This window comes from Chlorocebus sabaeus, chromosome 10, assembly GCF_047675955.1.
Source record: "Chlorocebus sabaeus isolate Y175 chromosome 10, mChlSab1.0.hap1, whole genome shotgun sequence".
Classification (NCBI taxonomy): Eukaryota; Metazoa; Chordata; class Mammalia; order Primates; family Cercopithecidae; genus Chlorocebus; species Chlorocebus sabaeus.
The window spans coordinates 53,166,386-53,193,515 of record NC_132913.1 but is presented as its reverse complement, the minus strand read 5'-3'; the positions used below and the strand labels follow the sequence as shown (position 1 = coordinate 53,193,515).

General features: G+C 38.3%; 1 protein-coding gene and 1 long non-coding RNA gene across 5 annotated transcripts in view; both read left to right on the top strand.

Annotated features, from left to right (window-relative positions):
• The window catches only part of TTC21B (tetratricopeptide repeat domain 21B), an 81,417-nt gene extending 73,181 nt beyond the window's left edge, over nt 1-8,236 (top strand). For 2 of the 4 annotated variants that reach the window (XM_007965224.3, XM_073019777.1), the window contains exons 27-29: nt 2,018-2,138; nt 6,520-6,587; nt 7,928-8,111. In XM_007965224.3, coding sequence (XP_007963415.1) covers nt 2,018-2,138; nt 6,520-6,587; nt 7,928-8,005 — 267 coding nt within the window. In that variant the 3' untranslated portion in view covers nt 8,006-8,111. Of the gene's footprint in view, nt 1-2,017; nt 2,139-2,398; nt 2,453-6,519; nt 6,588-7,927 lie in introns of those variants that run through there. The other 2 variants (XM_038001985.2, XM_038001986.2) reach the window with 2 other exon arrangements.
• A 2,936-nt stretch (nt 8,237-11,172) lies between these two features.
• LOC103217227 (uncharacterized) lies at nt 11,173-25,597 on the top strand. The gene is made up of 4 exons (XR_012094207.1): nt 11,173-12,339; nt 20,060-20,181; nt 20,766-20,918; nt 25,456-25,597. It is a non-coding gene; the product is annotated as an uncharacterized lncRNA (long non-coding RNA).
• The last annotated feature ends 1,533 nt before the right edge of the window (nt 25,598-27,130 follow it).

Below are 27,130 nucleotides of genomic sequence, written 5' to 3'. Positions count from 1 at the left end.
AGATTGCATGGGAATTTCAGTGCACACAGAATTTCAGTTTGCCAGAACGCTGATAACAATACATTGCATGGTTGAACATGATGGCTGCTTTAGAAGCTTCATTCAGCCCTGCTGGTTGAATATGTTGATATTGAAAGCATGACATTTAAGAACTAAAGCTTAGGAACCTTGAATTACATAATTTAAAAAATGGAAGTCATCCATATCTGGGGCAGGAAATGTACAAGATGAAACTAGACTGTCTTGCTGTACCAGATGATGAAGGAAGCTATCCATGATGATTAGAGTTTGTGTCAAAGATCTAGAGGCCAACTTGAACACACCTCCAGCAGGCGAAGTTGGGATACTTTAAGTATCAATAAGTATGATAACTGCAATATATTGAAACACATAAAATATGTTTAAATCCATGACTTCTCAAAGATCCAAAATAGAACAAACAAAACAAATAAAAAACCTAATTGGTGACCACTACAGTATGCTAGTGAACTGACTGCTATTTCTAAAGCTTGCAAATAAATATCCTGCCTTTTCTATACAAAATTGGTTAACCAAATAGTCAATGAGACGTTTCTCATCATAGACATTTTCCAGCTAACAAATGAAGAAAGACTGATAGACTGTCCCCATTTTTCAACCCTGATAAATTTATATATGGATATAACATCACAAAAAGATGGAGAATCAGACATTTTGTGCTTCCCAATAGAAGAACATACATCAATGGCAGGGCTAGGGTTGGGATGAGACAAGGGAAACACTCAGTAATCAAGATAAATAATAATTTAATGCAGCTGTGCTGAACTTTATTGGAGCCTGAGTCAAAAGGGAATATGTGCATTCCTATATTCATATTTTTATGTTTTTTAAAAAATAGGTAATTGGTAATGGTTTTAATGAAAATATTGCTGGTGAGATTTCTTCCATTAAAGTGAGAAAAGTAAAATGATAAGAAATTAAGTTTAGGTATAAATAAAATGTTCAGTCTTAAATGTAGTGATTTTTAATATATACTTTCAGATTCTTCAATATTTTTAAACTCATATTCCGGAAAAAAAAATACAATTAAGAAATATACAAAAACACGCATCCATGTTTTTATGCCTCAGGCTCCAGTGTGGCTTATCATGGCACTGATGTTAGAAGTAGATTCACCCCTCCCCTCCAGAATCAAAATGGAATCCCAGCCTCTAATTACAATTTTCAGAAAATGTCAGTGACATAGGAATATGTTATATAAACACCACAAAGATGCAGTCAACTAAACCTGCGTTGTGAGAAATTTGGGGATAAATATTCGTTTCTATTGCATTTCATTTCAAGAAAAGAGACACAGAGAGACAGACAGACATACTACAGGGAAACCTCTAGATAAAAAAAGACTAGATCAAAACATTGACCACTTACAACGTTTGATCCTTACTCAGTCCTCATTCTAACAAAAACAAATTATATTGAGACAATAAAAATTCGGACAGTACTGGATATTTGGTGCTATTAAGGAGTCGTAAACATTTTAGGTGTGATAAAATTGTTTCTGTTTAAATAACATCTTTAGAGATGCACAATAACACATTTAGACTTAGTTGATATATCTGAGGATTTTTTCTGTTAATACAGAAGGGTAGGTTTGTGAGATAGAGGTGAAACAGTATTAGTCACGAAATAATTGTTGAAGATAAGGGTTCGTGGAGTTCATTATGCTCTTATCTCCATTTTTGTATGTGTTGAAATTACTCATAATAGTGTACATGTGCTTGTGTAAAATACAAATGCCCTGTTGTGTATTTCTGATTCTGTAAAGAAAACCCTGATTCTGCAGATTTGTAATGGAGACTTGCCATCAGAATCATTTATTAAGTTCAGTAAAAAATTTGATTGCCTAGCCAAGGTTGAAAACCATTATTTGATTTGTCATTTAAATGAGTTAATATGATTGACCTCTATAGTCACGAACATCCCATAAAATCTTAGTGATATCAGGTTTAATCTATTGATGTCACCCATTTTTCTTCAGTCTTGCTGCAAAGCTTATGAATACATGGGATACATTATGGAAAAAGAGCAAGCGTATACAGATGCTGCCTTGAACTATGAGATGGCATGGAAATACAGTAATCGGACAAATCCAGCAGTAGGTGAGTTTGGCAATCACCTAGATTTTTCGCAGAAAAATTATGTTTTATTTATTACTTTTCATTTAAATGCATTTGATGTTTTTCAAAACGATAAACATTGAGTCCATTTTCATTGTCAAGCTTTCTGAAAGGAGAATAAATTTTATATTTATAATATATTATTAGCTACTAATAGTTCAATTTCCTGAGTTCCAAACTTGTCCTCAGTCACCTCAGTGTACATCTAGTCTAATTTTGCCCCCTTCTCTTCCTTCTAAAAGGAGGTGCTATTTTGAAATTGGGAATGCCATGGAAAAAGATGTTTCCATTGCCATGTAAGTTAGGAAAATACGGCATTAAATTTAATTACACAGATTTCTTTACTTCTCAAAGCTGTTAAACACTATATTGCGATGGATATCACAGAGGGGCCATGTTTCCCACAATTATTTGACCATGGGCCATTTTTTTTTCTCCTGAGCATCTAGAAACATCATCTACTCCCAGTGTTTTATAGGCTGTTAGTTTGAGTAATGCTAGTCTACAGTGTCCCTAACAGAGGTGGCATCAGCATATATGTCATGACCAACCTCTCCCCTCATGCCAGGGAGCTCATCCTCGTGTTTGTGTACTCTTCCTTTGTGTTGGGTTGAAATATGCCTCCTTGAAACTGCCCAAGTCTGTTTTCCGGAGCAACCTACAGAATGCTTCCCTCTTACAGATCATGACCCTTTAAACTGCAATCTTCTGTCCTGTGTCCTAGGGCTTCTTTTCAAGCCATCTGCAGTTACTTGTCCATTCTTCCTAAGATTGAATTCTGTCTGAGTCTCTCATCTTCCTTGTTGCTGTCTCCTGGAAGCTCTAAAATAGTGTTTCCCAAACTGTGCTTTGGAACACTTGGGGAGATTTTAATAATTATTATTTTTTTAATTAAAAAGAATGGAGTATGAAGGTGGTAGATGCCATGGCCATGTAAGTTTGGAAAGTGCTGCTTTATTTTTCCATGCCCCTCTGACCTGTTGTACCATAAATGAAAAACCTGTTAACTATTATTTGGCTAGTTATAATTAAGCTATTTTTTTCTTTTGATTAGGCATTTTGTCGTTGTTAATTCAGCCTAAGATGACATCAGTCTTTTCAGTAGCCATGTCACAGTGTGAATTCAATTTTGATTTGCAGTCAAATGTGTCACCCTCACACTAACTGCTGTCAGCTTAGGTCTTCCCTCATCTTTTAGTTTCCTGGAGTCTGTTCTTATACTATACTAGACTTGTACAAAGCACAAGAACTAATGATTTTATAGTATTTTTATTCTAAGATGTGACGTATCTTTCAGAATAAAGTCACCTCATAAAATAAAAAGTCCTTAAATATCCTTAAAATACTAATTTTGACACTTTATTCCATAGAAGGAATGCATAGAAGTTAAATTATTTATATATTCCATTCCTTGGAAGACCTCAACAAATAAAGAGATTCCAAATGACTAGTTCTTTCATTGTGTCATCATTGTATTTTATAGATTATTTTATCAGTTCCTCCAACTTTGCTTTGGTAAACATTTCTTTCTAAGGCTCTCCATTAATTCCTCAATTTCATCCTTAAGATTGTCATTGCATCTCACTTCCTCAACCTGCCTGCCAAATAAACAATGCATTTCACTTTTTCAGTTGTCAGAAAACCCTTAAAATCATGCTCATGGTCAGGCACCATGGCTCACGCCTGTAATCCCAACACTTTGGGAGGCCAAGGTGGGCGAATCACCTGAGGTCAGGAGTTCGAGACCAGCCTGGCCAATATGGTGAAACACTGTCTCTACTAAAAATACAAAAATTAGCAGGGCATGGTGGCGACCACCTGTAATCCCAGCAACTCGGGAGGCTGAGGCAGGAGAATTGCTTGAACCCGGGAGGCGGAGTTTGCAGTGAGCCGAGATCGCACCACTGTACTACAGCTCAGTTGACAGAGTGAAACTCTGTCTCAAAAAAAAAAAAAAAAAAAAAAAAAAAAATCATGCTCATGCTCTTTCTATAGATTTTAGGGTTGAATATTGTCATTATGAGAGGCACCAGGATGAATGATGAATGGATAATTTGCTTGACTGCAGTAAATTGCAAAAATTTATTTATAAATAAATATATATATACACACACACATATATACACACCCACAGTATTTTGTACACCTTAAATATATACGAGGAAAAAAAGAAACACACTAGGAACAACTGAGATCCAATGAGAGAAGAAACTATTCATGTTGCCCCCTTCATACCCATTCTCAGGTTACGTGACAGTCATTAGACTGTGTACAATGTTTGCGTTCTCTCTCTCTCTCCTGATTGCATGTGGTTGAGTTCTAGTAAGTGTGGCAGGTACAGCGCAGCTGCAGTGCACATTTTCTTTCCCCTTTTGAGCTCTTTATTTTCTCTGAAATTTTTGTACTAGGTCATGTATCAAGTTTCTTCCAGTGTTAAAATTCTGTGATGATAATATATTGAATGTTTACATATAAAAAATGCTAATATTTTGTGGTATTCTAAGGTTTTAAAAACCATTTCACAAGTATTTTATGTGATTTTTAAAATTATACTAAGAGTTAGAGGGAGGAGTTGTTATTCCTGGTTTAGCAATGAGGAAACCTGAAAATGACAGCTCAAGCCACTTGCGTAAGATCCCAAAGCTAGTCAGGAAGCCACAAACCAAAACTGACATCTTGACTAGTTTCCATGTAAGTATGTTTGGCATGACATCTTAAAAATTGCTTTTCTTTTTGAATGTCACAAACCATTTTAGTTCATTTTAGAATTTGTTGGTAATGACATCAAGTTTACCTCTCTGGAACATCGTATTTTTGTCTAAAATCTGAGCTGTGAATTTCTGTCATAGGCCCTGCGCACGTGTGCCTGTGTGCATGTGTGTGTGTGTAGATATGTATATATACAGGCATATGTTGCTTAACAGTGGAAATATTCTGAGATATGCATCGTTAAACAATTTCATTATTGTGTGAACATCTTAAGAGTATACTTACACAAACCTGGGTGGTAGGTCCTACTACACACCCGGGCTATCTGGTATAGCCTATTGCTCCTAGGCTGCACGCCTGTACAGCATGTTACTATCCTGAATGCTATAAGCAGTGTGTGTATGTAAACATATAAAAGGTACAGCAAAAATACAGTATTAAAATCTTTGGGACCACCATGATGTATGTGATCTGTTGTTAATGAAACATCATCATACAGTGCCTGACTATATAAAATAGTATGAATTTTAGATCATTTCTATTTCTTTCTTTTTACTACCATTTGATAATGTTAGCCAGTAATTCTTTTCAAACACTTAAAATTTTAAACATTTGTTTTGGTACTTTTATTAGAGCCTAAGAGCACTATTCACATTTCTTATTTCATATTTTTAAGAGGTAGAGTGAGATATTTATTATTACACATTATTTTACATTGCATTATATCTTGTTTACTGAGTGCACAGCTGCTGTTACTTTTCTTGTCTTCTTTTCTCATTTTTATAGCATGTTACAGGAGAACAACATCCATTAAAAGGAATGTCTTAAACATTCTTCTAATTGTTGATAGTAGAAATGTGGCATTTCACTATCAGTAATTGTGATAATTCTTACCAGTCATTGATGACTAATCTGCCTTCCTCCGTGTCGCCCTCCTACGTGCTTTGTCTTTTCGCCATACTCCAAGTTCATCAACTCCCTATGTGTCCTACCACTGGCCTTAATCCACACAGTTTCCTCTGTCTGAGAGTGTCCTTGATTCCCACCTTAGACTAGTTTATGCCTCATTCTTCAGATTTCAGACATCTCTTGATACCCTCTTCTTCCCCGATTCATGTTCTTTATGGTAACTCACTTGGCCTGGATCTTTCTTTCATAACATTTATCTCAGTTTTGAAATTACTCATTTAATCAAGAAACTATTTTAAAATGTATTTTTTCTCCTAATAGAATGCAAACCTCATAACTGTAGGCATCAGTTTGCCTGTGTAAGTGCTAAATAAATCTGTACTGTATAAATGAATGGCTGTGTTGTCATTTACTGCCTTATGATGAGTTTTTACTATAACCTGAAATAAATGAGACTTTTCTAGTAAGTTATAGAAACCACAGTTGTGGGATGGCAGCTTTCTGACTGATCAATGTATTCACTGTTATCCTTTTTTCCAACTCCACTTTCTTTTCTTCTTACACTTCTTTTGTGTCACTCTGCCTTCTATTATCACACAACTTCTCTTTATAGTGTAGTTTAGTTGTTCATTCACCAGCCTCCCTTACAGATTCTCTAGTGAGTAAGCAAAGAGAGGAGGAGGTAAGGAAAAGTAATAGTAGCAGTGTACTCCATCATTCTGTTTTATGATTTTTGTCTTAACAGGATACAAACTGGCATTTAATTACTTAAAAGCAAAAAGATATGTGGATTCAATTGACATATGTCACCAGGTAAACACTTAATTTTAGATTCCTTAAAATTTTTCAGATGTACAATTTCCTACTTTTTAAGATCTCCAGATGTATGTGAGTAGAAGTAGAGGATATATAATTTTAGTTAAATAATTTATCAAGTATGTTTAGGAAGATTATCTATGTTCAAAATTTAGAAAATGATGTTCACGTAAATAAAAAATATGTTTTTACTTTGAGATCAAATAATAAAATGTTTATGTCAATTTAAAGACAAAGACCACTGAAGGGTACATATTAAACAATAAACCATAGAATATTTACATGTATGGAAAGGAGTAGGATTAAAGAGGTGGAGTAAAAGAGACTTTTACTTTAAAAATAAATAAATAAAAAGGACCAGTGGGAGAAACATGTTAAATAAAATTTAGTCTTTAAGTTAGCAGATATTTGAAGACAGTATAGATTCTTCAGATCATTGTTCTGATTAGAAGTTCTTGTGAATGTGTCTGAATCTGGTTATTAGAGAATTCAGATTGATCAATTTGAGATAAAAAGGAATTCTATTAGAATTCATTCAGTTACATTCTGTAATTCATCTCCTACGAAATGATCACCTACTAAAATGACAAATATTTAAATTATGGTTTTAGAATTTGCAGAGTCTCTTTATATATACATTGTTCCATTGATATTCCATGAAAGACATTCTATTAAACACTGTAAGGACCTCCAAGAAAAGTTCCTTAGAAAAGAATTTTGTAATACTCCTTATCCCACAGAGCTATCTGTTAGCATCATTACAGTAAATACTTGGCCTTAGTAACTGCGGTTAGTTACTGAGTCTCTGTAAAGCAGTATTTCAGTCAGGTTAGGGTTGTATGCTAACGTAAGGCTATATATTAGGATCATTTTTGGAGTTATTTAAAAAAAAAAAAACAAGTATCTCCCCACTCTTAGACTCAGTAGATCTAGAAATATGTATGTCTCAAGATCATTTCAGGTAAAGCTAATGGGTACTGCTGTATAAAAGTCAGTTTCTAAGGGTTTATCAAATATTATGAATGAAAAGCTAAATTACAAAACTTTTAAATCATTGATACATAATTGTTTTATACAACTCATCTATTAGCTAAGCAATTATATTTGTTATATTTTCTACATTTGATATTCACATTCTATTGTTCTCATCTAACTACTGTTAATAGAAAGGAATCATCATGTTACATTTAAAATGCCACCATTAAAAAGTGTTATAGCCGTTGTAGTATTAGCACAAGGAAATCTTAACTGTAATTCTCATTTCTGGTAAGTTTTGTAGCTCCGTAGTTTTTGATCATTAGTTACAAGTTTTTGTGGGTTCTTTATTTGTTTTGCAGGTTCTTGAAGCACATCCAACTTATCCAAAAATCAGAAAGGATATACTTGATAAGGCCCGTGCATCTTTAAGACCTTGAAAATAATTTTAACTTAGATGTTGGTTCAACAGGAAATGAAAGAAATCTAACTTTCAGTTCTTCCTGTTCAAAACAGGTTTGAGCTCAGTGCTTTGTTATTAGAAGAATCCCCTTTTTTGTCCAGCAGAGGTTGCTGCTGTACATCAAGAGAAGTACTGTGGCACTATGTGAAATTGGTGTTTCCTAATGGAGTTGAATGAGAGCTGCTCTATTTGACTCTGTTTTGATTAGGTACCAGATGTGGTGACTCTGTGGTAAAGACTATAATTATTTCTATAAAGAATATTTTGTTAAAATCTAGGTAATTAAATACCCTGTATCTTTTCTAAGGAATATTATTTCAGGAAATATATTTAAAATACGTTGTTCTCTTTTAAAGTGGTTTTGTTATATTCTTTTTTTTTTTTTTTTCTTTTTTTAAGACGGAGTCTTGATCAGCCACCCAGGCTGGAGTGCAGTGGCACGATGTTGGCTCACTGCAACCTCCACCTCCTGGGTTCACGCAATTCTCCTGCCTCAGCCTCGCGAGTAGCTGGGACTAAAGGCATGTGCCATCACGCCCAGCTAATTTTTTGTATTTTTAGTAGAGACGGGATTTCACCATGTTAACCGGGATGGTTTTGATCTCCTGACCTCGTGATCTGCCTGCCTTGGCCTCCCAGAGTGCTGGGATTACAGGCGCAAGCCCATGCTCCCAGCCTGTTTTTGTTGTATTCTGTGTTGTTTCAAAGATTGGAATAAATCTGCCTGCAAATAACTCATGAAAAAGACACTATATATATTTTAAATATATATTTTAATAAAGGTTTTATAAATGTATGGTTTATATTCCTCTTGGAACTCAAAAGACGTGGTAAGTTTTGCAAAATCAAGGTAAGCTCCCCCTGCATTCTGTAATGTTAATGTGTGGTGCTATATTGCAGAAAATGTAAGTTTCATTAAAAAATCTTTTTTGGAAGAGGATAAAGAGTGTGTGTTTCCCTTTCCTTTCTTCAGCTCATTCTTCCTGCTTTCAAGGCTGCTGTGGTCTTAAGAAATAACCAGGACCTGAAATCTCAATTTAAATAGGTCCCTTATTAGGGATATTTAACCCTAGCCTAGAAAACTTGGTCTGCAGGTGTAATTTCAGACACTGTAACATTTGATGGTAAAGGCTGACCAAATACTTTTGGTCAGCAGGGAGTCACAAAGCACACCATGTGAAGGCAACAGTTTCCCCAGCTCTGTCTAATAGCACCCTGGCATAGAAGCTTTCACTCTTACACTAAATTTAACCTAATCTAGACTTAATCCTTAGCATTATTTTTAATTTCTCATCTACATCTTTTTCAATTTTCCTTAAAATTGTAGTAAACACAGTCCTCAATTTTATTTGCATTTACAATAAACAGTATTTGTAAGTCATTTACTGCTTTTTATTAAATGTCCTGCGTTTGTTTTGAACGACATTCTCTTGTTTCTAATCATTTCTCCCATTTTTCAAAATCCTTTTCATTTCAATTATGTTATAAAATTCCAAATATTCCTCTTTTCACTTAGCAAAACAGTTGTGTGTGTGTGTGTGTTTTGTTTTTTGTTTTTTGTTTTCTTTTTTTTGAGAAAGAGTCTCACTGTCACCCAGGCTGGAGTGCAGTGGTGTGATCTTCCCCACTGCAACCTCTACCTCCTGGATTCAAGCAATTCTCCTGCCTCAGCTTCCTGAGTAGCTGGGACTACAGGCGCACGCCTGACAAATTTTTGTATTTTTAGTAGAGATGGGGTTTCACCGTGTTGGCCAGGCTGGTCTCGAACTTCTGGCCTCAAGTGATCTGGGTGCCTTGTCACCTAGCTTTTATTTATGGCATTTCATAGAAATGTTTAATAATAAGAGCATTTATAAGGCACTTCATATATGTTGAAATGCTTTTATATTTCTTACATTTGATCTTCACAAACCTATAATGCCAGAATTATTATCCCTGTTTTACAAATCTGGAATCATGAAACATTACCTCTTTTTCTTTAATTCAGGTGGAGAAATATCTTTCGGCCTGAGTGGACTTTTTTTTGTTTTTTTTGAGACGGAGTCTTGCTCTGTCCCCAGGCTGGAGTTCGGTGGCGCGATTTCACTGCACTGTCCCCCAGGCTGGAGTGCAGTGAGTGGCACTCACTGCAATCTCCACCTCCTGGGTTCACACCATTCTCCTGCATCTGCCTTCCGAGTAGCTGGGATTACAGGCGCCCGCCACCACGCCTGGCTAATTTTTGTATTTTTAGTAGACACGGGGTTTCACCGCGTTAGCCAGGATGGTCTCGATCTCCTGACCTTGTGATCCGCCCACCTTGGCCTCCCAAAGTGCTGGGATTACAGGCGTGAGCCACCGCGCCCGGCCTCTGAGTGGACATTTTTAAGGACAATGCTATGGACTGAATGTTTGTGTCCCCCCAAACTTCATATGTTGACATCCTAATCTTTAGTGTGACAGTATTGGGAGGTGAAGCTTTAGGAAATAATTATGTCATAAGGCTGAAGCCCGTGTGAGTGGGATTAGTGCCCTTACAAAGGGGACCCCAGAGAGTACTCTAGCTATCTTTCTACCATGTGAGGACACAGTAAGAAGTCAACTATTTGCAACCAAAAGAGGGTCCTCACGAGAACCTGGTGGTGCTGGAACCGTGATCTCAGACTTCCAGCCTCCAGAACTGTGAGAAATAGATTTGTTTTCTTGATAAGCCCACCAGTTTGTGATATTATTGCAGCCGGAGCTGACTTGGGCAGAAATCGCATAACAGAATGCCTTTAGTAGTTCCAATGAACTTGCATCATGGGATGCTAGAATCATGGAAATTGGATAGAGAAATAGAGCATCTGTTCTCTCAGCAAGACATTTCCAAATCAGTTTTCCTATCTGTAAGAGGAGAGGAAGGTTTTGTTTGTTTTTTAAGCAGCCATTTATTTTGCACCTGCCATTTGTTAGATGCTATTTTAGGGACTTTCCTTACTTTATGTCTTTTAATTTTCAGTCAGCTATTAAGAGAAATAATATTCCCACTTTTCAGATAAGAAAGATAAGACCTGGACTAAATGATTTGCCCAGAGTCACAGAGAAAAGTATCAGAACCTGAATTCCATACTGGCCCAGTCAACTTCAAAGCCTCTGCCTTATTTATTATGTTAAGATGCCTTCTATAACTAAGAGATAATGTTTCTATAAGAAAAAGTGATCTTGTCTACCTCTGGCTAGCAGAAGAAACTGACTGGTGTATCACAGAGATAGCTAAGTAATGAAGAACAAGATGAACTGAGTGGAATGAACAGCTGTTACAAATGGAGAAACTATCAAAGAGCAGTGTAATTGAGGAGCAGTGTAGTGTAGCAGTCAAGAGCACGGATCTGAAATCAGACCAGCCTGGATTTAAGTTTTGGCTCTACCATTACCCAGATGTTTTATCTTTCTCCAAGTTACACACTCTCAGCCTCAGTTTTTTCACCCATAAACAAGCATATAAGGATAATAACCTGCCTCAGGTTGTAAGGATTAAAGGGAACTTATATAAAACCTATAATGAATCTTACTCACTAGGCTCTTAATAAATAGTAGTTCCTCTTATAAGCAGAACAGGGCCAAGTAGTAATTACAACTGAGAAGAGAAAATGCTGTTCAAAGCAAGATGAAAAAGGTGAGTAAAGTCCCTTAGAGAGCTCAGCCCTACAGGATTTGAGATTCTCATTCTTTCATACCCTCTCTCCTTCCCTCCCCATTTTTCTTCTTCAACTACTTCCCTCTTTTCCTCTCTCTCCCCCCATCAAATATTATGCTAGACTCCACATGCAGCATGTCATTTTATCCACCTTGAGCTTGCTCTTGCCCTGCTCTTCTCGCTGTGGAATTCTCTTCCTCCTGTCCCTCCTTCCTACTTCTGAGCTTCCACCCCCGCTTCCTACTCTGAGCTTCCTTCTCCAGGTTTGCTCCTTCTTTCCATCAGCTATCACTTTATCACCACCTCCTCAAAGAGGCCATGTTCATGTCCAGGCCCACAATCTCAAGTAGCCATCCTGTGATTCTGTATCATATTATCCTTTTTAAACTCTATGCAGCACTTACTACCTCTGATGTTTGTCTTCTTTAAGGATTTGATTGCCTCATGTGACAAGCCCAAGATCTGTGACAGCTGGAGCTCAAACTAGGCGGTCTTGATTCCAGACTCCTCTAAACTAGTATTTCAAGGAACTAATGCCCATGACATGTTAAATGGAAGTTTGGGGACTTACACTCAGGATGGAAGCAGGGGGACACAGCAGAAATGAAAGAATTTTTTGTGGATCTGAGATCTGGACACCTGCCCCCCTCATGGTAAGTACGCAGTTGTAAATTTAATGTACTTTTGACCTTAATTCAACTAGTATGGTGAACTGGGTCCCAAGAGGAAATAGCTTTCTTCCCCAGAAGTCAAGAACCTAGAGCAAATCTGGAATCTGGAAGGCTTTTATGCATGGACAGCCGAGGAAGCGGGTTGAACTTTGCACTAGAGTAGAAGTAGATAATGGAATCACTATGGAAACCAAAAGACCAATTAAGAATCTGACAGGAGCAATCCTAGTTTGTGACTGGAGATGACAAGTGAATAGCTTTAAAATAGGATCATATAACAGCATTCATGCTGATAGATTTTTTTTAAATGCAAGGTTGGCAAAGGTGCAAGGAAACCACCACATTCGGACGCTGCTCGTCGCAGTGTAGCACAGCCTTCCTGAAGGGAATTTGGCAGCACAAAATAAGAATCTGTCGTTTAACCAAGTGATCCCATGTAGAGAAATTTATCACAGGAAATATTCCGAAGTTTTCTCAAAGGTTTCCAGTTTTAAAAATTGTAACAATGAATTTTTTGCTGCTTTTGGTTATCAAAACATCCAACATGAGGTTGTCAAATATGTAAGATTTGACCAATAATATAGTACTAGGTAGTTATTGAAAACTATTTCAAGGGTTTATTTATGTATTTAATTTTTTTGGCTCATGCCTGTAATCTCAACACTTTGGGAGGCCGAGGCGGGTGGTTTGCCTGAGTCAGGAGTTTGCAACCAGCCTGGGCGACACGGTGAAACCTCATCTCTACTAAAATACAAAAAATTAGCTGGGCATGGTGGTGTGTGCGTGTAATGCCAGCTACTTGGGAGGCTGCGGCAGGAGAATTGCTTGAACCTGGGAGGTGGAGGTTGCAGTGAACCGAGACTGCGCCACTGCACTCCAGCCTGAGCAACAGCGAGACTCCTTCTCAAAAAAAAAATTTTTTTTGAAAGATTTTAACTGCTAAAATGCTCACAAAATAAGTGAAAAAGAGGAAAATGTAACTATTCAAATAATAATATATCCATTTGCCAAAAATATAGATGCATATAAGAATATACAAAACTAGATGAAACTAACCCAATTGTTAACATAGTTATATCTGAGTGATGAAATATTTATTTACCATTGTAAAAGTTAACTGGAATTAACATATATTCTACACTAAAAAAAAAGGTTTTTGTTGTTTTTTAGAGAACAGCCTTCTCAAACTTGCTTTTTGCTGTTTAAAGTTATTTTTCTGAACACAGACGAAGAGAAAAAGCTAAACAAAAGCTGACATTTCAACTCTCAATACCACACTTTACTATTAATTGTTAATGCAAAATGTAATCTATATTACTTCAATGGCCAGCGATAGAGATTCAGAAAGTGGAAGATAGAAAAAAAGACAGCGAGAAAGTAGTAGTAGGAGTGGTAACAGAAGTGGTACTAGAACTTAAGAGTTCCAGAGGGGATGTGTAAGAGCACAGTCCTGCAATTACATAAAGAATTGAGAGCAAACCCAGTACTCTGTAATTTTAGTCCATTATTCCAGTAACAGAGTTTTAATGATGATTCTACCAAATATAATAAATTAGAAGCCAGTGGAAATATCTGAAATCCTGCTGAGCCTCCACGTGTGGTCATGCGGTGTGTGCACTGCAGAGGGTGACCCAGCCAAGGGCGCAGGAGATGGAGGCAGAAATCCTTCAAGTCTTACCACTCTACAACTGCATCTGCATGCAGGAGGACTCCCTTTTCTAATTTGAATACAACTTTCTCATAGGCTAGTGGAAGCCCTGCGAATGGAAGGCGAGGAACTCGAGTCGGGATAGAAAAGATTTTAGAAATAAGGCTGAGGGTGAAGAGTGATGTGTCCATAAGGGTGTGAGAAGTCTGTCTTTTAAGATAAGAGCTACTTGGGCATCTATGGAGAAAAAAAAAAAAAAAAAAGCCAGTAAATATTGAAGGTACGAGAAAGAGAGGAGGGGAAAACCTGAGTAGAAAAATGGTGGCATCCAGGGGGTGCACAATTTTTGCAAGGGCAGTGAAGGAACAAATGAACTGCAGAAAGAGTCACTGATATAAAGGTGACTTCAGGAGCCCTTATGCTAATTGGCTCCAGTAGTTTTATAATGAATAAAATAGTCTTTGAGCTAAGGGCAGTACCACTGCTTCATATGCATAGGATCTTGGACCTCTGTTTTCTTTGAACTCTTAAGGTATTTTTCACTTATATCTAGGTTCCTGGTTGTGGTTGTTGGAAGTCTGCCTGCCAGATTAGAGGGGAGTTACTGTAACATGATAAGTCCCAGTTATGAGCAAAAATGTGCTACCCTCCTTCTAATACTTTTCTTAAGAACCAGATGTTTTCTAGAAAAATGTTTCACTCTGCAATCTGCCTTACAGTGCACATCAGTGAATCTGGCACAATGCCCATAAAAGCAATCTGATCCCATAAATGAAGGATGCAAAGTAATGAGCAGGTTCTAAATGTCTTACTTCTGAGTGTTATAACATGACACTCGATGGCAATCCTTAAACCAGGCTGCTTTCAAATAGTATGTATGTTATTTTTATCTTCCTTCAAACAAATTCTTTTGGCAATGTAAAAGAAACTCTGTTTGTTTTTTTTTTTGTTTTTTTTTTTTTAAGGGGGTATTTTAAGAAGGTAATTACTATTTCCATTTTCACCAAAAGCAGCCTAGTTTTATTTTTAATGGGTAAGTGATGTAAGAACTTTAAAAAACCACTTGCAACACAGAGGACAGAGCTGCAAAGTGTTCAGTAGTGTCCTTCCTTATTTTGGGTCAGGGCAATAGGTCCTTTTTCATAGTTACAGATTCAACTTTCTTTGAAAAACACACTTAAGAACTTTGAGGAAAAAGAATGCACTAAAATGGTAAGCAGTTACAAAAATGCTCTTTTCATATAGTTTAAGTTTAATATATGAAGTTGCTCTAGTAAATAAATAAAAACTCCTCCCTTACATAGTTTCCTGAAGAATTTTTTGTCCAATTTTTCACATTGACTTAAGTTACAAATTGCAGAGGCTAGATTAAGGGGGACTCTGGGTGGGGGCAAGCGCAGGACATTGAGAAATCGCAAGTGCAAAGTTAAAATGATTGAATACATACCATGTGAAGAATCAAGGTGAGGAAATGGGACAAACGACGTGTCTAGATCCTGATGTCACTTACTTGTGTTAAACACATAAATCTACTGCCTCTTATAAAATGTATGTGCTGGGTGGTTATTTTCGTAGATTTTTAAAAATGCCTAATGTGCACTCTTAAAGTTTCAATAAAAATGATTTTGTTTCTACAAAAAGGAAACACTTTTTAAATTTTTTATTTGGAAAAAAATTAAACTTACAGAAAATTGCATGAATAAGATTGCAAAGACCATATATACTAAGGTAAACATTACAATATTGCTAATATTTTAGACCATCTGCTTTATCATTTGTGCTATGTGAGTATATGAATTTTATATATACATTTACAGTCACACAGATGTATACACACATATATACATATGATTTTTTTTCTGAAGATTCTGAAAGTCGCAAGCATCATACACATCCCTGTATCCCTAAGTACTTCAGTGATATTTCCTAAGAATATGGATACACTCCTATATAATCTAACCGTGGTTATCAACTTCAGTAAATTTAACACGGATACCATACTTTAATCTATATCATGTACCACCAATTGATCCAATAAAGTCCTTTTTTTCCTCCAGTCAAAGATCCACTCTGGAATCAGATATTGTGTTTACTTGTCATGTCTTTTTATTGTTGCTTAATCTGGAGCATATCCACAACCTTTCTGTCTTCTACAATATAGACACTTTTTTAAGAAAATGTCCCTCACCCTCTTTTTTTGTAGTAGAATGTTTTTCATTTAGGGTTCGTCTGATATTTCATCATGATTCAATTTGAGCTAAACATCCCTGGCCATAATGCTATGTAAATAATGTGTCCTCAGGGTATCACATATGGATACACACATACTTATCTGCCCTCACTTGTGAATTAATTTTGATTACTCCTTCAAATGTCTCCAATACATAGTTTTTTTTTCTTGCAACTAATAAGCAATCTATGAGGAGACACTTGTAAATCAAGTATCCTGCTCCTCTTCAAAACTTTCCACTAGCTTGATCATGAGTCTTACCTAGTCCCATCTTTACTGTGATGGTAATAAAGGCTCCACATGTACCCAGCAGTCAGTACTCAGTGTTTTACCGTAAGCAGTAAGGAGCCCCACCTTTGCTTATTTATTATTGTTTTTGCTTTTAATTTTTATCCATTATTTAATATAGAAGTACAGTAGGGGACTCTGGAGCTTAAACCATCACATAGTGAGGACTGAGAGTTGAGCTTTTTTTTTTTTTTTCCTCCTGGAGAAAATAATTTTATTCTATATTATTCTATTCTATTCTACTCTATTCTATTCTATTCTATATTATTTGTTTAATATGGAAGGAGAATAGGGGACTATGGAGCTTAAACAAACTAGCACATGGCAAAGATTCAGATTTGAGCTTTTTGTTGTTGTTAAAAATATTTAACATCATACAGTCTTGTGAAATTCTATTTTTTCAATATTTCATCATCCATTAATGTCTTTAATTATTTTGGTGTTCAAATTGTTTCAGATTTGTCCAGCAGGAGCCTCTTCAGGCTTATTCCTGTGTCCTTGTGACATGCTCTCATTGTTCATTTTTCTTTTTTTGAGCACCTTCTTACTTTCTGTCCTAACAAGGTATCTCAGGCTCAACTTCTGATTTGCCTGCCTCAATCTTGGAATCAGCCGTTTCTCTGAGGAGCCCTGGTTCCTTTGATTGAGAATGGTGTTAGAGATGAAGATCCGAGTGCTAAGTCTGTTCATTGCTGATAGGGTGTAATTGCTTCTAGATCCTTTCAGCAGATGGAAAACATATGCGTGCATACATACATATGCATATACAGAAATATACTCGTAGACACACAGGTGTTTGCATGAATACTGTGCATACACACAGTCCCACACACACTGACCTCTAGTTCTTATTTGTATAACCCTTTTCCAGAGTGTGATCCTAACAACCTCAACCTATTTGTCCATTTCTTCAGCCTTATAATCTACCTAAAATGGTTTCAGAATTGCTTCACCCAAACACTTATAACAAAAGCAAGCCTACAAAATCTACAAAAACGAGTTCAGAGTTTGTTTTTAGTCTCCCACCTCCCACAATGCCACCAGCTTTGGTCAATTTTTAATTTATTGTTGATAAATTTAACAATCTCTCTTAAAATGTTACCAGAACCATTTCCCAATAGTATGATGTATTTTAAAAATCAAACTAGGCCAGGCACAATGGCTCACACCTGTAATCCCAGCATTTTGGGAGGCCGAGGCAGGTGGATCACCTGAGGTCAGGAGTTTGAGACCAGACTGGCTAACATGGCAAAACTCATCTCTACTAAAATTACAAAAATTAGCTGGGCATCATGGTGGGTGCCTGTAATCCCAGCTACTCAGGAGGCTGAGGCAGGAGAATCATTGCTTGAAACCAGGAGGTGGAGGTTGCAGTGAGCCGAGATCGCGCCACTGCACTCCAGCCTGGGCAACAAAAGCAAAACTTGTCTTAAAAAAAAACAAAACAAAACAAAACAAAAACTAAATTAGTTATTGCTGATAAGAGTATGTGTTCTGTCTCATGGACCCGCTTTGCAATTTCCTTCCAAATATTCATCTACTTGCAAAATAAATGCCATCCCTTCCCACGCCAACCATATTGATGATGTAGTGGCAGGAAGGAGAGTAGGGGGCTCTGGAGCTTAAACAAACCATCACATGGTAAGGATTGAGAATTGAGCTTTTGTTAAAAATATGTTGCAGATCTACATTATTATAAACTGATTTTTCTGTTTGACCTTAAGTATTTTCAACACTTTTACTGTGATAGGTTAACTGTCAGCCATAAACATTTCTAAAGAAATAGGAAAATTCTCTTCCTATATTATTCAAAATACAAGTTTCTGGTTTATAGCAACTAATACTATTTTTTCCCCTCAACCTGCCATTTCCAACTGCTTCCTTTTCTTATTGAGTGAATCCTGGTCTTTGCTTGAAAAAGTTAGATTTATATCCTCTATTCTTTATTTTTATATTTACATTTTATATCTATTTTCTTGAGTCCTACAGCCTCATAAAATCATTTTGAATAGCAGAGCTGCAGAGCTGATGGGGAGGTCAGCTATGTTAATTCCACAGTGCCCCAGTCTTCGGTGTGAGGTTGCCTAGCAACCCATCTCTCAGGCCTCCTTTGTGGATGAGAGAAGAGAAAGCGATTCTTCTATACACTCTCAAGCCGAGATGATTTTTATAAAGTGAAAAACCTTTCGCAAAGGGTCTAACACAACCCCTGCTTCTCCTCCTCTGCCCACTTTGTACACTTCACATATGATGAGAGAAATATTACTTCCTTTTATGCTTTAGATCTGATACAGATATAAAGCAGAGCTAGACACTATATGGTCAAACAGTGGAAGTGACCTGTATCTTCATGTTAAATTGAGACACATTAATTAAACCACTCGTCTTCCCTTTTCCCTTCTATGAAAGCATAGTTGCCCCTCAAGTTCTAAAAGCCAGTTACGTTAAATGAAACCGCAACTGCCTGCTGAGCATCAGTTACCATAGCGACGAAAGCCAGGAGTGGTGTTTTTCTCCTTAGGCACAGGATGACTGAAATGTGTTCGACCAGGGGATTCAAGCAGCCTGCTGACTAGAAATCAGGCATCTGGGAAGAGCCTGCTCAGTTGCTTTTTCTCCACACTCATTTGAAAAAATAACTAACCCCTCTGCTATTCCCTTAAAGCTGTTACCTTTTTAGAACCAAACTTCAGTGGGTGGTAGAAGTGCCCTACCTTAGGCATATAGGAGAAAGGGGAGCAATGATGCATGCCAGTGAAACCCACACAAACAGCTGAGAGAGCTGGCGAACAGTGCAGAGAAGATGCACTGCCCTTTCAGATGTCTCTGAGAATACAGAGTACCACATGTATTTTCCAGATTGTGAAAATACTTAGGTACATTTTTTGAAACATTTATAATCCTACCACATTATTTTCCAGGCAGATGATGTTATTCAGAAGAATATTGTGGTTCCAATGGATAATGCTTTATGGAGGGTTATTGTAAGTTAAAACAAGTATAAGGAAAAATGCTTTGTGCTATTCTCATTTGCCTCTAATTATGGCTGAGAATAGAGAGGAGGTTGACCTCCTCTGCCACTTAACAGTGTGACTTGGGGCAAGTTCCATAAGCTATCTAGGTCTCACTTTTCTAATTTTTACAAAGAAACTAAAAAGAGTATTGTTGCCAGTGTGAAGTGAGAAAATATACATAAAGTACCTGACTGAAACACTGATGACTGTTATAATCAGTTTTGCTTAACTGACCACTCAGTGCTGATTGAGCACCTGGGTACATGCCCATGCTTGATGTGAGAAGAGTACTGAGGTCCCAGCCAAAAAGAGGGCAGCCAAGTTTGGGGACTGCAACTGCAGGTTGTCTACCTTTCCGATGCTTCAGAAAGGTTTGGTATGTCATCCTCACCAATGTTCTATCCATAGTGACAATGATATGATACTCCTTGTGGGTCTACCTCCATGGCCAGTTCGTAGGGAAAACTCTTACTGCTGTTTCATAACTAAATTTTGCTTTTCTACCTGAACTGTCATTACCAGCACCCTCAGTCATCACAATCATTAGACTGGACGTCTGTCTCCGTGGAGAATATGTGAATACCTCCGAATATACTTCCTGAAGGAGCTGCCAAACTATTTCCAGCAATGGCAAAACATAGAACGTAAGTGAATTCCCAAAGTGCCTTCCCTGGGCATTCTTTTCTAGCAACAGTATACCTTCTGGTGACTTTCTAACAAAGCAATTACATAATTCCTGGGAAGCATATACTTTTAAAATTTTAGATCATTGAATCTAAACCTTTTATTTTAGAGATTAAAAGGGAACTTAGCACATTGATTAAATTGCCCAATTAATTTTTATATATGTATTTATATATATATACACACCCCAAAATAATACCATATGAATATATACATTTACCTACACACACATTCATGTATAAATATACACATATATAAATAGAAGGCATCAGTTATACAATACATAATTTTTTTTCAAATTATCTAAAAGTATACTCCAAGTTCCCCCAAACTAGAGACCATTATTATCATTGATTGCTCTATAATTTGCAAGTCGCAGAAACCAGCTTAGGTTGGCCTGAGTTATATGTAAGTCTTCAAGTTGGCACTGGAGCTGAAAGGTGGGAAGCAACTGGAATCAGGGACTGGAATGTGGGCAGGACTTTATGCCTTTCCTCTGATATTTTCTGCATGTTGGTGTTCACTCACCTATCCATCTGTTTAGGAATCCAAGCCATTTGACAGATATTCACTGAAGACCTATTCTATGCCAAGCACTGTGCCAGGCAGAGGGAAAGCCCTCATATCGGGCAGAGCTGGTCTTCTCCAGTAGATCTTGTGAGACTTATTGGCTCTCATTCTCTCTTGCCACTGCCATGTAAGTAGTAGCTTTTGCCTTCCACTATGATTATGAGGCCTCCCCAACCATGTGGAACTATGAATTTATTAAACCTCTTGTATTAGTCTATTTTCACGCTGGTGATAAAAGACATATACCTGAGACTGGATAATTTACAGAAAAAAGAAGTTTAATGGGACTTACAGTTCCACATGCCTGGGAAGGCCTCACAATCATGGTGAAAGCCAAGGAGAAGCAAGTCAACTCTTACGTGGATGGCAGTAGGCAAAAAGAGAGAGCTTGTGCAGGAAATTCCTCCTTATAATACCGTCAGATATTATGAGACCTATTTGCTATCACAAGAACAGCACAGATATTATGAGACTTATTCTCTATCACAAGAACAGCACCTGCCCCCTTGATTCAATTACCTCCTACTGAGTTCCTCCTATAATGTGGGAATTCAAGATGAGATTTGGGTGGGAACACAGCCAAACCATATCACGTCTTTTTCTTCCCAGTCTCAGGTATGTCTTTATCAGCAGCAGGAATACAGCCTAATATAGTAAATTGGAACCAATAGAGTGGGACGCTGCTGAAAAGATATGTAAAAACATGGAAACAACTTTGGAACTGAGTAACAGGCAGAGGTTGGAACAGTTTAGAGGGCTCAAAAGAAGCCAGATCAATGTGGGAAAGTTTGGAACTCCCTAGAGACTTGTTGAATGGCTTTGCCCAAAATGCTGATAGCAATATGGACAATAAAGTCCAGGCTGAGGTGGTCTCAAATGGAGATGAGGAACTTGTTGGGAACTGGAACAAAGGTGACTCTTGTTATATTTTAGCAAAGTGGCTGGCAATAATTTGCCCCTGCCCTAGAGATTTGTGGAACTTTGAACTTGAGAGAGATGATTTAGGGTATCTGGTGGAAGAAATTTCTAAGCAGCAAAGCATTCAAGAGGTGACTTGGGTGCTGTTAAAGGCATTCAGTTTTATAAAGAAAGCAGAGTATAAAAGTTCAGAAATTTGGAGCCTGACAATGTGATAGAAAAGAAAATCCCATTTTCTGAGGAGAAATTTAAGCTGGCTGCAGAAGTTTACATAAGTAATGAGGAGCTGAATGTGAATCATCACCAAGACAATGGGGAAAATGTCTCTAGTGCATGTCAGAAGTCTTCAAGGTAGCCCTTCCCATCACAGGCCTGGAGGCCTAGGAGGGAAAAATGGTTTCACTGGCTGGGCCCAGTGTCCCTCTGCTGTGTGCAGTCTAAGGACTTAGTGCTCTGTATCCCAGCCGCTTCAGCCATGACTGGAAGGGGCCAAAGTAGAGCTCAGGCTCTTGATTCAGAGGATGCAAGCCCCAAGCCTTGGCAGCTTTCATGTGGTGTTGAGCCTGTGAGTGCACAGAGTCAAGAACTGGGTTTTGGGAACCTCTACCGTGAAAATTGAGGATGTATGGAAATGCCTGGATGTCTAGGAACAAGCTTTGCTTCAGGGGCAGACCTCACGGAGAACCTCTGCTGGGGTAGTATGGAAGGCAAATGTTGGGTGGAAGCCCCCACACAGAGTTCCCATTAGGGTGCTGTCTAGTGGAGCTGTGAGAAAAGGGTCTCCATCCTCCAGACCCCAGAATGGAAGATCTACTGACAGCTTGCACCGTGCACCTGGAAAACTCACAGACACTCCATCGCCAGCCCATGAAAGCAGCCACACTGGCAGAGCTGCCCAAGACCATGGGAACCCACTTCTTGCATCAGCATAACCGGGATGTGAGATAAGGAGTCAAAGCAGATCATTTTGGAGCTTTACGATTTAACTGGCCTGCTGGATTTTGGACTTGCATGGGGCATGTAGCCCCTTCGTTTTGCCCAATTTCTCCTATTTGGAATTGCTATATTTACCCAATGCCTGTACCTCCATTGTATCTAGGAAGTAACTAACTTGCTGTTAGTTTTATAGGCTCATAGGCAGAAGGAACTTGCTTTGTCTCTGATGAGACTTTGGACTATAGACATTTAAAAGAGAGAGTGCTGAAATGAGTTAAGACTTTGGGAGACTGTTGGGAAGGCATGATTGTTTTTGACATGTAAGGACATGAGATTGGGGGGGGGGCAAGGGAGAGATTGATATGATTTGGCTGTGTCTCCACTCACATATCATCTTGAATTCCCACTGTTCTGGAAGGGATCTCATGGGAGATAATTGAATCATGGGGGCAGGTGTTTCCCATGATGTTCTCGTGATAGTGAATACATCTCACAAGATCTGATGGTTTTTATAAGGGGGAGTTTCTCTGTGCAAGCTCTGTTTGCCTGCTGCCATCCATGTAAGACATTGCTTGCTCTTCCTTGGCTTCCACCATGATTGTGAGGCCTCCCCAGCCATGTGAAACTGTGAGTCCATTAAACCTCTTTTTCTTTATAACTTAGCCAATCTTGGGTATCTTTATTAGCAGCATGAAAATGGACTAATACACTAGTTCTCACAGACGTTTCACTACTCCCATGTTGTAAGTTTGGCCACATGCAGAGAATGATGTGTAGTTTCTTAGTCCCTAACCCCACCACCACTCTGGCAAGGAGGAAGGCCAGGAGGTGACACAGGTTACCCAGGCCCACATCTATGGATCAGAAGGTTGCTGGGCAGACACCCTGGAGGCTCCACTGCAGTGTGTTATCCGATCCTTTTGCACTTCTCCCTCCACAGTATTTAGTCCATTTTTTAAAATTCACTCAAGTGCTAGCTTAAACACCTACATTTAAAAACCCACAACTTTTAGTTAAACAATGTAGAAAATTACTGAACTTTCATTGATAAAGAAATTTGCAACATGGTAAGTTATTTGTTCAAAATCATAATTCTCCCATCTGTTTTATTTCTCCAAATGTCCAAGAAACCCAAACCAGGACAGTACTAAGGGCTGCACCACCATAATGGTACCACCACAGGGTACTACCACGACTAAACTAGGAGTTTAGTTGGATCTATGCTGCTGAGAGTATCAGTGAGTTGCCCAGGCTTGCACTTTTCCAAAACATAGAAGCAGCAGCCATAAAGAGCTGGGGTCATCAAAATTGAGTATAAGCAATTCTCAAAGACCATGTTGATATATAACAAGACCTTTGACCTTTATATTCCTTCTTTATTTTCTAGGTGGCCCTTATATTGACACGTTTTTAAATTATTCTCTAAAAGGAGCCATTAACCATTGTCCAAGCTCATGTAAAAGATGAAGAGATGCTGGGAAGGTATCAAATCAGTTTGGGTCCAGTTAGCCCCAAGGATTCTTTGTTAGGCCACGCTACTAAGTCTCTCAGACTTTAATCCCATTTTTGGGGGGCTCACATATATCCTGGGGCATTGTGAGGTAAGAATAAGTCAGTCAGGAACCAAACAAAATTCAAAGAAATGGATAGGCATCACGATATGGTTTGGCTCTGTGTCCCCACCCAAATCTCATCTCAAATTGTAATCCCCACATATGGAGAGAGGGACCTGTTGGGAGGTGATTGAATCATGGGGATGGTTTCCCCCAGGCTGTTCTTGTGATAGTGAGGGAGTTCTCACAATATCTGGTTGTTTGACAAGTGTCTGGCATTTCCCCTGCTTGCTTGCTCTCTCTCCTGCTGCCTTGTGAAGGAGGTAGCTTGCTTCTCCTTTGCCTTCCACCATAATTGTACATTTTGAAACCCCCTGGCCATGCAGAACTTTCAGTGAATTAAACCTCTTTTCACTGTATCTGTATAGCAACATTATAACAGACTAATATTAATACATAATGCTTCTTTAGGGAAGTCAGGAAACAAGATGCTAACTGATGGAGGGAAATCCCCAGGAGATGCAGAAGGCAAGTGCAGCTAACTGAGGCCTCAGAGGCAGGAGATGCCCATCGGGATGAGAGCTATGGCTTTCTCCAGCGATGACTCTGCTTCTATGAGGTCACTAGCAGTAGAACCATGTATTGCTGGCATACACTTGGGGTAAAAATATCATTGGCAAATTTGCTTAAGATCCAATCCACTTAACTATGACTACCTCCCCCTTCCCTATTTCCTACATCTTCCTGTTCATATACACATAGTACTTTCCTCTCCCTTTTTCTAGTTCATCCTCCTGGGAGAACCGCTTTCTTGCTTAGAGTGAAACCCTACTCTCTTGTTTATGTTCAACATATTTTGTTGATGCTTCAAATTCTCTTGTTCTGGCTTCTAGCCAAGGCATTTTGTCCTCTTCCTTACAACTAATGTAAAAAAAAGAAAAATCCTTGAACTTCAACCTTTTTTATAATAAACCTTAGTGATCCATCAGACTCAAATGTCTAATCAACAAAAAGAATTTGAAAACGTTAACTGTTGCTCAAATACAAGAAGAACTTAAACTCCAGACTCTTCTAGCACAGCAAGGAAAGAGAAACAATACAGCTGGTTCCATATTAAAATAATAGGAAAGTTCATCTCCTTCCATAATTCAAAAAATACTACTGAAGAATCAGAAAAGTAAAAATTCTGCTTGTATAAAGAGTTCCTGGATTGTGCTGGCTTCTTATATCAATCATTTCTCTCCTGCTTTCCTGTAGATGGCCCCGCCTCTCCTGGACTTCCATCTGTCATCAGGAGAACATGACCATCTGGAGTCAGTACAGATCATCAATCCTTCCACATATACAAGTTCATTTTAAATTTTTAAAAATATAATACAACTGAGAAGTCTTCACTAAATTGCTCTGGTAGTCCTGTTTTCTGTTAGGGATCCATTACATCTCAGAGTCACATGGGTGATCTCATAATGCAGGATTGAAACACGGCTTTAGGGGTCTGTTACTTTCCTATTGCTGCTATTAAAAATTACCACAAACTGTGTGGCTTCAAACATCACAAATTTATTTTCTTACACTTCTGGAGGTCAGATGTCCAAAATGGGTCTTAGAACTAAGACCAAGGGGCAACAGAGCTCCCTTCCTTCTGCAAGCTCTAGGGAAGGCTCTGTTCCTTGACTTTTCCGGCTTCTAAGGCCAGCTGCATTCTTTGTCTCATGATCACATCACTGTGACCTCTACTTCTGTCATCATGTTTCCTTCTCTAACTTTCCTGCCTCCCTCTCTCCCTAAAAAGGACCTTTGTGATTATATTTGGGCCTACCTGGATAATGCAGCATATGCTCAAGATCCCTAACTTAATCACATCTGCAAAGTTCCTTTTGCCATGTAAGTTAACACATTCACAGGTTTTAGGGATTAGGATGTGGACATCTTCAGTGGGGGTGGGGGTATTATTTGCTGACCACAGAGTCTGATATAATCAGAGGCCCACTTCCTAGAAATCAGTGAACCTGATTTCTAGTCCGCAATTAGGACATTCAATTAGGGTGCATAGGGATTGTTGGTATCTCTGTTTTACCTTTGACTTATTAGACTGTAGCCATGAATTCTGGCCCCAGCCTATAAAATGTTATGATGAGAAGCACTGGCTTTAAAGTCATACTAACTTGACTGGGATTTTTTGTTTGTTTGTTTGTTTGTTTATTTGTTTTAGACAGTGTCTTGCTCTGTCACCCAGGGTGGGGTGCAAATCATGACTCACTGCAGCCTCAACCTCCCAGGCTCAAGTGATCCCCACACCTCAGCCTCACAGGTAGCTGGGACTACAGGTGTGCACCCACCCCACCCAGCTAATTTTTTTATTGTTTGAAGAGATAGGGTCTCAGCTATGTTGCCCTGGCTGGTCTTGAACTCCTGGGCTCCAACAATCATCCCACCCCAGCCTCCCAGTGCTGGGATTACCCTCATGAGCCACCATGCCTAGTCTCACCTGGATTTTCATCTCATAGGAACCCTGAGAGCTTGGGCAATTTCCTCAACTTCTGTGAACTTCAGTTTTCACCTCTCTTCTCTGGGGAGGTCTTAGAGGAAACAGACTCAGAGAATTACCTGCAGGATACTCTTGGGAATAACACTGGTAAGGGAGTGAGAAAAGCAGGATTGGACTGCAATAAAGTCACAAGGAAGGCTTCAGCTGATCCCAAAGGAACTATGTTGATGGGATGGCCTCCCTTTAAGGCAAAGGAGACAGACATTGGTTTCCCCTGAGTCAATCTGCCAGGGTTGGGACTACATAAGAAGAGTGAGACACTTGCCTTGAGAACAAAATTTAGAGGGTGTCAAAAAGCTCAGTAGCCAAGATAAATAACATTTTAATACATTACTGTTATTTAAACCTAAATCAATGCAAAAGTCAGTCTTTATTTTAAAATTT